This window comes from Salvelinus sp. IW2-2015, linkage group LG17, assembly GCF_002910315.2.
Source record: "Salvelinus sp. IW2-2015 linkage group LG17, ASM291031v2, whole genome shotgun sequence".
In the NCBI taxonomy this organism is placed as follows: domain Eukaryota; kingdom Metazoa; phylum Chordata; class Actinopteri; order Salmoniformes; family Salmonidae; genus Salvelinus; species Salvelinus sp. IW2-2015.
The window spans coordinates 35,463,796-35,476,217 of NC_036857.1; the positions used below are offsets into that span (position 1 = coordinate 35,463,796).

Sequence of the window (12,422 nt, forward strand, 5' to 3'; positions counted from 1 at the left end):
CCTCTTTGCAAAATAGTGTGTTTTAATCAATTATTTGGTTATCTTTTATTTTATTTTTTTATTTAACCTTTATTTAACCAGGTAGGCAAGTTGAGAACAAGTTCTCATTTACAATTGCAACCTGGCCAAGATAAAGCAAAGCAGTTCGACACATGGAGTAAAACAAACATACAGTCAATAATACAGTAGAAAAATGAGTCTATATACAATGTTCGCAAATGAGGTGAGATAAGGGAGGTAAAGGCAAAAAAAAGGCCATGGTGGCGAAGTAAATACAATATAGCAAGATTTTCAGTGGAAGAATGTGCAAAGTAGAAATTGAAATAATGGGGAATAATCTAAAAAGGGTAACTTTTTAAATGTTGTATTTTTATTCCCTTAGGAGGATGGTCCTTCCCTTCTTCCTCTGACTCTACTGAAATGTGATGATGTTGAATCAACCTGGAAAATGTATTGGATTTGCAAAAAGTAATCAACTTTTTTGTTGATTTCACGTTGAATTCATGTTAGTTGACAACTCGACCAAATGTAAATCAAAACGTTGAACTGATGTCTGTGCCCAGTTGATAGAGATGGAGACACCGATAGCCTAGTTTTAATTATCAATCTTGTCCAAATAATTCCAATAACTGACCAATGCAATAGGTTTTGTAAGTGTATAATACAAAACGAATCCAACAAAAACGCAATTTTATAAGCGGACTTAATATGTTGACTTTTATTGCAGTCGCTTGCACATCACAAGTTACCTTGCAGAAATGTATATCCTGTTTTGATTTTCACTAGCCTAACTTTTATTTTTATTGGGCTGAAGGAACAGTCAGTGGGTACAGGTTTCTGTCCTCGTCGGCTATTCACGTTCAAGCGCAAAGTTGCTTACGATTCTTGCGGGGAGATCTTGGTGTTGGCCTCCGCGTCTTGCAGATGGCTTATCTTTCCATCGACAGTCCGTGGATGGATAAACCTAATGGGATAAACCTGTAACCRCCACCGGGATTAATGGTAGGCTAATTCATATCGCTGATGTTTCATTAGAATATTCTCCTGAATTTGAATGTGTTTAGAAACTTGCCAAATTGACATCTAATTTTGATTCAATTTCGGGCTATGACGCTTCTATCGGTGTTCCACTCCCTACAAATCATCGACAGACAGTCACAGGATAAGATAAAAGTGTCATTTTTAATAAGGGATCCTGTCAATCATAATCTTTTGGATTTTCCTCCACTAATTTACCGCGCAAAATGGATGCCYGCGACGGGCTATCAGAACACAACATGAATAAGTATTCAGCCATTTGAACGCCACCTTAAAAGTGGGAATAACGAGGGATACGTCGAGACGGGGCTGCGGTCGGGAAAGGGAATGAAGAAGCTCTCGGCAGGTGGAGGAGCGTCACTCTGCTGTCTGCTGCTCCTGTGGGTCATCTACTCCCATCGCCTGAGAGAGGGTAAGTGCATAGCCTACATGATGCATGCCACGGTTACTCTACTTACTGTACGCTTTTATTCATGCAAGGAGATAGGACAGATGCAAATGGATCATTGTCTTGATACTGCTATACTGCTATCTCAGTGTATAATTATAATTACATAATAATGTTGTTTTGCTTTGTTTATTGCTTTTTACATAAAAATTACCCTCTCTTAGGGTTGGTATTGTAGACCTTTTGTATGGTTGTGTTTAAGCAGTAAAACCCGACAAGGTGGTATATGGCCAATATACCACAGCTAAGGGCTGTTCTTTCACAAGATGCAACGCTAGTGCCTGGATTCAGCCCTTAGCCGTGGTATATTGGCCATATAAACTCTTAGGAAAAAAAGGTGCTATTTATAATCTAAAAGGGTTCTTCGGCTGTCCCCATAGGTAGAACCCTTTGAAGAACCCTTTTTGGTTCCAGGTAAAATCCTTTTGTGTTCCATGTAGGACCCTTTCCACGGAGGGTTCTGCATCAAAAGGTTTCTACGTGGAACCAAAAAGGGATTTCCCTTGAACCAAAAAGGGTTCTCCTATGGGGACAGCCGAAGAACCCTTTTGGAACCTTTTTTCTAAGAGTGTATCACAAACCTAGAGGTGCTTATTGCTATTTTAAACAAGTTACCAACGCAATTACAACAGTAAATAAGTAATTTTGCATCATACCCGTGGTATATTGTCTGATATACCATGGCTTTTAGCCAATCAGCATCCAGGACCCAAACTACCCAGTTTATAATTGTTGTTAGGCTACTCAAATTATGAATACGGGAAGCACTACTACTGTCATGTATGCTTTGGACTATCCCTGGCTATGATGTAGCCTATTCATTTTGCTATTAAGCCTACACTATTATTCTTCATCATGTTTCTTGTGATTTCATACGGGTTTGTATTCATTCCTTGCCATTCCATGACAGTAGTAGCCTTCCGTGTTGAATTATGTATGCGCTAGTGCAATTACACCTTCACTCGTCCACAGAATGGAAAGCAAAATCATGTTTCTCTCCGTTACCTCGGCAACGATTTGGAACCCCATAGTCATGTCTAACAGAGAAAGACACCAACGCTTAGGAACTTGGTTATTCACTTATTACTATTGTGTTCATTTTCTTCTCTCTGGTTCACAAGGCAAATGCATACTATGTCCTCCTCGGCTCCTCGTCTCTCAAACCAACAATATTTTATCCCTATTCATTTCTTTGACCCGAAAGGATTGACAAAAGGATGCTGTGTTTGAGTCTGTTACAATCCTATTATTCATTACCTTGTTACGGGCTGTAGAAACGAACCGATCAATTGAGTTTAATCTTTCACAACCCACTCCCATGCTGTAAGGCTACAGATGAAGCCCCCAGGGAATGTCTAAAGACTTGATAAAGTATATGCCTACATAAAGTCTGCATATAAACTATTCTAATAATCTATGCCATGTAGCAGATGCTTTTATCCAAAGCAACTTACAGTCATGCGTGCTTACATTTTACATATGGGTGGCCCCAGCAGTAGTCGAACACACAACATTTGCCATTGCAAGCGTGCTCTACCAACTAAACCACACAAGACCATTACATAGATCCTTCACAAATAATCTATGTACTTTATTCAGACTCTATAAAGCCCTGAACTATGGAATACTATGACCTGCCCTACGATGCTGATCAAACCTGCAACTTGACCTTTTCTCTATGTAGCCGACAGTAGTTCAGCTTTGGGATAAATTACTAGAATTCTATTCTCAACCAAACAAGAAGGATCCATAGTCACAAAGATGAGSACATCCTTGGGCAGCCATGTTGATCTTTTGTAAACATTGTTTTGAATAATGGTAGACAAACATTTTATCCCCACTGACTTCTCTTTCCTTCGATCCCAAATCGACCACTTGCTCCTACCTCCTATGCACTTGTGGAGATCTGAAAGGATTAGATATGATATGGTAGTAGCTCCTAGCCTGGCTCACGTGGTACACAGCGAGGGAGAGCCGTGACACTGGTCTGGACAGGAGTCCGTTTGTTGGTGCAATATTCCCACAAAAACTGGCGGATGCTTGAAAAACTTGAACTTTGATTGGTTCTCCAAAAAACAAAATCCTGGGGGGCTGAGACTAGAGGTCGACCGATTAATCGGAATGGCCGATTAATTAGGGCCGATTTCAAGTTATCATAACAATCGGTAATCGGCATTTTTGGACACCGATTATGGCCAATTACATTGCACTCCACAAGGAGACTGCGTGGCAGGCTGACTACCTGTTATGCGAGTGCAGCAAGGAGCCAAGGTAAGGTGCTAGCTAGCATTAAACTTATCTTATAAAAAACAATCAATCTTAACATAATCACTAGTTAACTACACATGGTTGATGATATTACTAGTTCATCTAGCTTGTCCTGCGTTGCATATAATCAATGCAGTGCCTGTTAATTTGTCATTGAATCACAGCCTACTTCGCCAAACGGGTGATTTAACAAGCGCAATCACGAAAAAACCACTGTCGTTGCACCAATGTGTACCTAACCATAAACATCAATGCCTTTCTTAAAATCAATACACAAGTATATATTTTTAAACCTGCATATTTAGTTAATATTGTCTGCTAACATTAATTTCTTTTAACTAGGAAAATTGTGTCACTTTTCTTGCGTTCTGTGCAAGCAGAGTCAGGGTATATGCAGCAGTTTGGGCCGCCTGGCTCGTTGAGAACTGTGTGAAGTCCATTTCTTCCTAACAAAGACTGTAATTAATTTGCCAGAATTTGACATAATTATGACATAACATTGAATGTTGTGCAATGTAACAGCAATATTTAGACTTATGGATGCCACTCGTTAGATAAAATACGGAACGGTTCCGTATTTCACTGAAAGAATAAACGTTTTGTTTTCGAAATGATAATTTCCGGATTTGACCATATTAAACTTCTTATGGCTGCAGGGGCAGTATTGAGTAGCTTGGATGAAAAGGTGCCCAGAGGTGCCCAGAGTAAACTGCCTGCTCCTCAGTCCCAGTTGCTAATATATGCATATTATTATTAGTATTGGATAGAAAACACTCTGACGTTTCTAAAACTGTTTGAATGATGTCTGTGAGTATAACAGAACTCATATGGCAGGCAAAAACCTGAGAAAAAAATCCAACCAGGAAGTGGGAAATCTGAGGTTTGTAGGTTTTCAACTCATCGCCTATCGAATACACAGTGGGATATGGGTCAGTTTGCACTTCCTACGGCTTCCACTAGATGTCAACAGTCTGTAGAAGCTTGTCTGATGCTTCTACTGTGAAGTGGGGCCGAAGGAGACGGGAATGAGTAAGGTCTACCATGAGCTGACCATGCTCTGACCATGCGCGTTCACATGAGAGGGAGCTCTGTTCCATCGCAATTCTGAAGACAATGGAATTCTCCGGTTGGAACATTATTGAAGATTTATGTTAAAAACATCCTAAAGATTGATTCAATATATCGTTTGACATGTTTCTACTGACTGTTACGGAACTTTTTGACATTTCATCTGCTTTTAGTGAACGCGCTTCCTGACTTTGGATTTGTTTACCAAACACGCTAACAAAAATAGCTATTTGGACATAAATGATGGACATTACCGAACAAAACGAACATTTCTTGTGGGAGTCCTGGGAGTGCATTCCGACGAAGATCAGCAAAGGTAAGTGAAGATTTATAATGCTATTTATGACTTTTGTTGATTCCACAATTTGGCGGGTAACTGTATGGCTTCCTTTTGTGGCTGAGCACTGTTCTCAGATTATTGAATATTGTGCTTTTGCTGTAAAACTTTTTTGAAATCTGACACAGCGGTTGCATTAAGAACAAGTGTATCTTTAATTCTATGTAAAATATGTATCTTTCATCAAAGTGTAMGATAAGTATTTCTGTTATTTGATGTGGCTCTCTGCAATTTCTCAGGATATTTTGGAGGCATTTCTGAACATGGCGCCAATGTAAACTGAMGTTTTTGGATATAAATATGAACTTTATCGAACAAAACATATATGTATTGTGTAACATGAAGTCCTATGAGTGTCATCTGATGAAYATCATCAAAGGTTAGTGATTCATTTTATCTCTATCTGCTTTTTGTGACTCCTGTCTTTGGCTGGAAAAATGGCTGTGTTTTTCTGTGATTTTGCGGTGACCTAACATAATCATTTGTGGTGCTTTCGCTGTAAAGCCTTTTTGAAATCGGATACTGTGGTGGGATTAACAAGAAGTGTATCTTTAAAATGGTGTGAAATACTTGTATGCTTGAGGAATTTTAATTATGAGATTTCTGTTGTTTGAATTTGGCACCCTGCACTTTCACTGGCTGTTGTCATATCGATCCCGTTAATGGGATTACAGCCATAATTAATGACCTAAGGCTCATATTTTTGTGTGTTATTATATTATAATTAAGTCTATGATTTGATAGAGCAGTCTGACTGAGCGGTTGTAAGCAGCAGCAGGCTCGTAAGCATTCATTCAAATTGCACTTTCGTGCATTTACCAGCAGCTCTTCGCTGTGCTTCAAGCATTGCGCTGTTTATGACTTCAAGCCTATCAACTCCCGAGATTAGTCTGGCAATACTAAAGTACCTATTAGAACATCCAATAGTCAAAGGTATATGAAATACAAATGGTATAGAGAGAAATAGTCCTATAATAATTACAACCTAAAACATCTTACCTGGGAATATTGAAGACTCATGTTAAAAGGAACCACCAGCTTTCATATGTTCTCATGTTCTGAGCAAGGAACTTAAACGTTAGCTTTTTTACATGGCACATGCACTTTTACTTTCTTCTCCAACACTTTGTTTTTGCATTATTTAAACCAAATTGAACATGTTTCATTATTTATTTGAGACTAAATTGATTCTATTTATGTATTATATTAAGTTAAAATAAGTGTTCATTCAGTATTGTTGTAATTGTCATTGTTACAAATATATATATAAAAATTGGCCGATTAATCAGTATCGGCTATTTTTTAGTCCTCCAATCATCGGTATCGGTATCGGCATTGATAATTCATAATTGGTCAACCTCTAGTTGAGACCTCTCGTTGTTAGAAAATCCAACAGTTGTATTGGAAGGGGGAGGCGCTTGGGGCTGTGTGTGCTTGTCCATGTGGGTGTTTGAATGAGAAAGACACAGAGGAGAACCAATCAGTAAAAAGGCCGAGCCCCCTTCATTATCGATGCATTATGCCAACAACATCAAGGAGCTTTTCTGGACTCCGAAGTCAGGAAGACTTAGAGTTTGATGTCAGCCAGTCTAAGTAGCTCCTACTTGCCCTCTGATTGACTAGAATTCTATCCATATCGCTTACACCTGTCCAATCCTCTCAGATCGTCACACGTCCATAGAGGCTAGTATAGGGGTCGATTTGATTTGGGATTGGGCTCTCCTCCAGCATTTGAAGTCTTCTGAACTTTCCCATCACTCAAGTCAGATACCTCTTAGATAGTGTGGACATAAATTCACCTCCACTTCCCTATTGTACGAATGTGCACAAACACTACATGACCAAAAGTGTGTGGACACCTGCTCGTTAACATCTCATTCCAAAATCATGAGCATTAATATGGAGTTGGTACCCCCTTTGCTGKTATAACAGCCTCCACCCTTTTGGGAAGACTTTCCACCACATGTTGAAACATTGCTGCTGGGACATGCTTCCATTCAGCCACAAGAGCATTAGTGAGGTCGGGTACTGATGTTGGGAAATTAGGCCTGGCCTGCAGCTGTGTTCCAATTCATCCCAAAGTTGTTTGATGGGTTTGAGGTCAGGGCTCTGTGCAGGCCAAGTTCTTCCACACCGATCTCGACAAGCCATTTCTGTATGGACCTCCTTTGTGCATTGTCATGCTGAAACAGGAAAGGACCTTCCCCAAACGGTTGCCACAAAGTTGGAAGCACAGAATCGTCTAGAATGTCATGCTGTAGCGTTAAGATTTCCCTTCACTGGAACTAAGGGGCCTAGCCCGAACCATGTAAAAAATCCATTATTCCTCCTCCACCAAACTTTACAGTTGGCGCTATGCATTCGGGCAGGTAGCATTTTCCTGGCATCCACCAAACCCAGATTAGTCCTTCGTACTGCCAGATTGTGAAGCGTGATTCATCACTCCAGAGGCCGTATTTCCACTGCTCCAGACTCCAATGGCGGCGAGCTTTACACCAATCCAGCTGAAGCTTCGCATTGCGCATGGTGATCTTAGACTTGTGTGCGGTTGCTCGGCCATCGAAACCCATTTCTTGAAGCTCCCGACAAACAGTTATTGTGCTGACGTTGCTTCCAGAGGCAGTTTGGAACCCGGTAGTGAGTGTTGCAACCGAGGACAGACAATTTTTATGTGCCACCCACCTTAGCACATGGCAGTCCCATTCTGTGAGCTTGTGTGGCCTACCACTTCGCAGTTGAGRCGTTGTTGCTCCTAGATAACTTCACAATAACAACATTTAACAACACTATACAGAACGGGGCAGCTCTAGAAATTTGACGAACTGACTTGTTGGACAGGTGGCATCCTATGATGGTGACACGTTGAAAGTCACTGAGCTCTTCAGAAAGGCCATTCTACTGCCAATGTTTGTCTATGGAGATTGCATGGATGGGTGCTCGATTTTATACATCTGTCAGCAATGGGTGTGGCTGAAATATCAGAATCCACTAATTTGAAAGATTGTCCACATACTTTTATATATACAGTATACTGTATCTCAACCACACCTGACCTTACACAGCTACTCAGTGCTCCTAGGGCCCATCTCCAACTCCCCCGGAGGCCCCTGGAAGCCCCCAGTTGCCTAACAAAGAGAATGTGAGGGAAAAATTATGTATTCACCTTACTTGTTGGATATGTAACAATTGTCCTGCTAATGCTGTGTTTTATGGTCTCCACTCTAGCACCCTGCAGCCAGTCTGGGTGTTGAGGACGTGGGTTCTACTAGAGATAGCTTGAAGCTGACAATTGACTTGTGTTGGTGTGAAAATGAAAACCTAAAAGATAGCATTCTATAGACAAGATGTGGTGTGTGTGACTCGAGATAGAGAGAGCCTGGAAGAATTAAGAACAAAGCCTCATTGTCTCATCTTCCTGGCATCTGGGAAACTAAGACCGTCCTGTGTAGATAACCAAGGTGGCTTATGGGAAGGTTAGAAATCACTGACGAAGCAATCTTGCTATCAGCTATATAAAAACTGTGCGTCGTCTGTAAAGGCTAGACTCTCAGCCTAACAGTCAGTCAAGACTGGAGGGCTGACGGTCTCATTATTGCAATAATTTATCAATATTAAATAAAGATGATTGTTTGAAGAAATGACCAAGGCCGAGTCTCTCTCAGTACTGATTTTCCACGACAAGAGGTATTGGGTCTTGGGTGCCGGGCCGGTCATGAATCCTGCCACGACTGGCTGCATCGCCTCCCCTCTATAGCGGCGCCATCCGTCACAMCGGCAGCGACAGGAAATCAAAATGCAGTAGCCTGTCCGGCTCACACCATTGGGCCCCAGCCCCACACTAATGGATTGCCTGTCATGCCTCTCTCTACGCTCGCCAATTTATTCAACGATACATTCGGAGATTTCTGTATTTCCCTCACCGGAGCCAATTCCTCCAGTTGTTCAGTTGGACCAGCAGCTCCACTCTCTTCATTTTGTTAACCCTCAGCACCTTTGTTTTGGACGTGGGTTCGAGGACAGGGTGGAGATAGAGAGATGTTCTCTGATTTATGAGGTGGAGGTAGTTGTTGTTCTGACTATATCGGCATCGTAAGGTTGTGATGATGGGATGGTAAGTTTGTCACGTTAGCTGTGTGCTGTAGCCTACTATGTCCATTTGAAGCTACCAGCTTAATGGAGAATGCTTTGTAAAGTTTATAGAAAGATTTCAGTCCTCTCCGGCAGCTCAGTTCAGTGGTGACAAGTCAGTGAGGACGATTTTGATAAAAAATTGCAAGTAAACCACTACTCCTGTTTGAAMTCATATACAGTGGGGCAAAAAAGTATTTAGTCAGCCACCAATTGTGCAWGTTCTCCCACTTAAAAAGATGAGAGAGGCCTGTAATTGTCATCATAGGTACACTTCAACTATGWCAGACAAAATGGAAGAAAACAAATCCAGAAAATCACATTGTAGGATTTTTAATGAATTTATTTGCAAATGATGGTGGAAAATAAGTATTTTCGTCAATAACAAAAGTTTTTCTCAATACTTTGTTATATACCCTTTGTTGGCAATGACAGAGGTCAAACGTTTTCTGTAAGTCTTCACAAGGTTTTCACACACTATTGTATTTTTGCCCATTCCTCCATGCAGATCTCCTCTAGAGCAGTGATGTTTTGGGGTTGTTGCTGGGCAACACGGACTTTCAACTCCCTCCAAAGATTTTCTATGGGTTGAGATCTGGAGACTGGCTAGGCCACTCCAGGACATTGAAATGCTTCTTACGAAGCCACTCCTTCGTTGCCCGGGCGTGTGTGTTTGGGATCATTGTCATGCTGAAAGACCCAGCCACGTTTCATCTTCAATGCCCTTGCTGAAGGAAGGAGGTTTTCACTCAAAATCTCACGATACATGGCCCCATTCATTCTTCCTTTACACGGATCAGTCGTCCTGTCCCTTTGCAGAAAAACAGCCAAAGCATGATGTTTCCACCCCCATGCTTCACAGTAGGTATGGTGTTCTTTGGATGCAACTCAGCATTCTTTGTCCTCCAAACACGACGAGTTGAGTTTTTACCAAAAAGTTATATTTTGGTTTCATCTGACCATATGACATTCTCCCAATCTTCTTCTGGATCATCCAAATGCTCTCTAGCAAACTTCAGACGGGCCTGGACATGTACTGGCTTAAGCAGGGGGACATGTCTGGCACTGCAGGATTTGAGTCCCTGGCGGCGTAGTGTGTTACTGATGGTAGGCTTTGTTACTTTGGTCCCAGCTCTCTGCAGGTCATTCACTAGGTCCCCCCGGTGTGGTTCTGGGATTTTGCTCACCGTTCTTGTGATCATTTTGACCCCACGGGGTGAGATCTTGCGTGTAGCCCCAGATCGAGGAGATTATCAGTGGTCTTGTATGTCTTCCATTTCCAAATAATTGCTCCCACAGTTGATTTCTTCAAACCAAGCTGCTTACCTATTGCAGATTCAGTCTTCCCAGCCTGGTGCAGGTCTACAATTTTGTTTCTGGTGTCCTTTGACAGCTCTTTGGTCTTGGCCATAGTGGAGTTTGGAGTGTGACTGTTTGAGGTTGTGGACAGGTGTCTTTTATACTGATAACAAGTTCAAACAGGTGCCATTAATACAGGTAACGAGTGAGAGGACAGAGAGCCTCTTAAAGAAGAAGTTACAGGTCTGTGAGAGCCAGAAATCTTGCTTGTTTGTAGGTGACCAAATACTTATTTTCCACCATAATTTGCAAATAAATTCATAAAAAATCCTACAATGTGATTTTCTGGATTTTTTTCTTCTCATTTTGTCTGTCATGGTTGTACAGYCCTCTCTCATCTTTTTAAGTGGGAGAACTTGCACAATTGGTGGCTGACTAAATACTTTTTTGCCCCACTGTACCTACGGGGATGTTTATGGAAAAATGAAAATGTTTTTACAGCAAAATCAATCAAGGCCCATATTTTACAGCTCCCTGAATAGGAATTATATTTTGCATCAACGGTTTGCCTCCCTTGCGGTTAAGTTTGTAGTGATTTTCTATGTGGAGTGCATTGGAGTTTCAAATTCTTGATGTTAGGGAGAGTGTGGGTGGAAAGTGTAAATATTATCAGTAATTGTCCTCGTCTTTTCCTTCCATAGTCTTTTTTGAATCATTTTATTCCACGAAAGGCGCTCCTTCCTGCATTTTAAAGGGTTAGTTTACCCAAATTACTTAATCACAAAAATGCCTCCTTACCTAAGAAAAGTAGTGTATTGCAATCCACAATCTGGGTTTAGACTACTTTTCAGAAACAAGCATTGATGACCAAAAACCAAAGAGAGTGAATGGCCCCAGCATGCTCTTGGGCGTTATGAGTAGGGGTAAATCCCTTTGAATTTAATCACTTTTTGACAACACTCCTTTTGATTTGAACAAAACCTTCCGTACATATTTGCCCATGGTAGAAGTGCACTTAAAGTGAKTTTTTGGACCTGAATGCCAAAACATTCAAGAGATAAAAGTACTCAAAYTTGATCCCTTTTGCATACCGTTCAATACCATGAGATATCCATGTCTTCATCACTGGATTATTTAAAGRTTACAAACAGTGTTGMCAAACTATTTTATAATTTCTTGAAATTAACAGATGTTTTTCATATTTGCATATGTTGTAGCGTGATCCTATTTTACATCATCTGATGTTTTTGACTAAGATGGTTGGAGGTCTAGACATCAGAGAATGTTGACTTGAATGGGAATATCTGTTGTTTTAAAATAAACTGTCAATCCCCTATAGGAAACCTGTTGAAATCACAGAAATATAGATAATAGATAGACACTAACATTTAAATTGACATTGAACAATGGATGGACCGATGGCCATCTTTGTGGCAGTAATTAGAAGTTACAATTTCAATGGTGTACCAGCTAATTTGCAGGGATAGGTCCATTCTATGAATTATATTTCTATGATTGAAATGACACACACTGCATTCAACAACATGTTGTGTCTCAACCGATGGTGGCAAAACACAAAAACCTCAGATGATGTACATGCTACAACACATGAGAATAAGAAAAAATCGAAGCCTACACGTTTAAAAAAAATAACTGCCCATACCATAACCCCACCGCCACCATGGGGCATTCTGTTCACAATGTTGACATCAGCAAACCGCTCGACCACACAACGCCATACACGTGGTCTGCGGTTGCGAGGCCGGTTAGACCTAATGCCAAATTCTCAAAAATGACGTTGGATGCGGCTTATGGTAGAGAAATGAACATTGAATT

At 40.9% G+C, this 12,422-nt stretch overlaps 1 protein-coding gene across 2 annotated transcripts in view; it reads left to right on the top strand.

The window, feature by feature from the left end:
- Nucleotides 1-871: 871 nt before the first annotated feature.
- The window catches only part of LOC111976371 (chemokine-like protein TAFA-5), a 48,929-nt gene continuing 37,378 nt past the window's right edge, over nucleotides 872-12,422 (top strand). For both annotated transcript variants that reach the window (XM_024005156.3, XM_024005157.2), the window contains exon 1: nucleotides 872-1,450. In XM_024005156.3, the coding sequence (XP_023860924.1) occupies nucleotides 1,366-1,450 (85 nt within the window). In that variant the 5' untranslated portion in view covers nucleotides 872-1,365. The remainder of the gene's footprint in view (nucleotides 1,451-12,422) is intronic.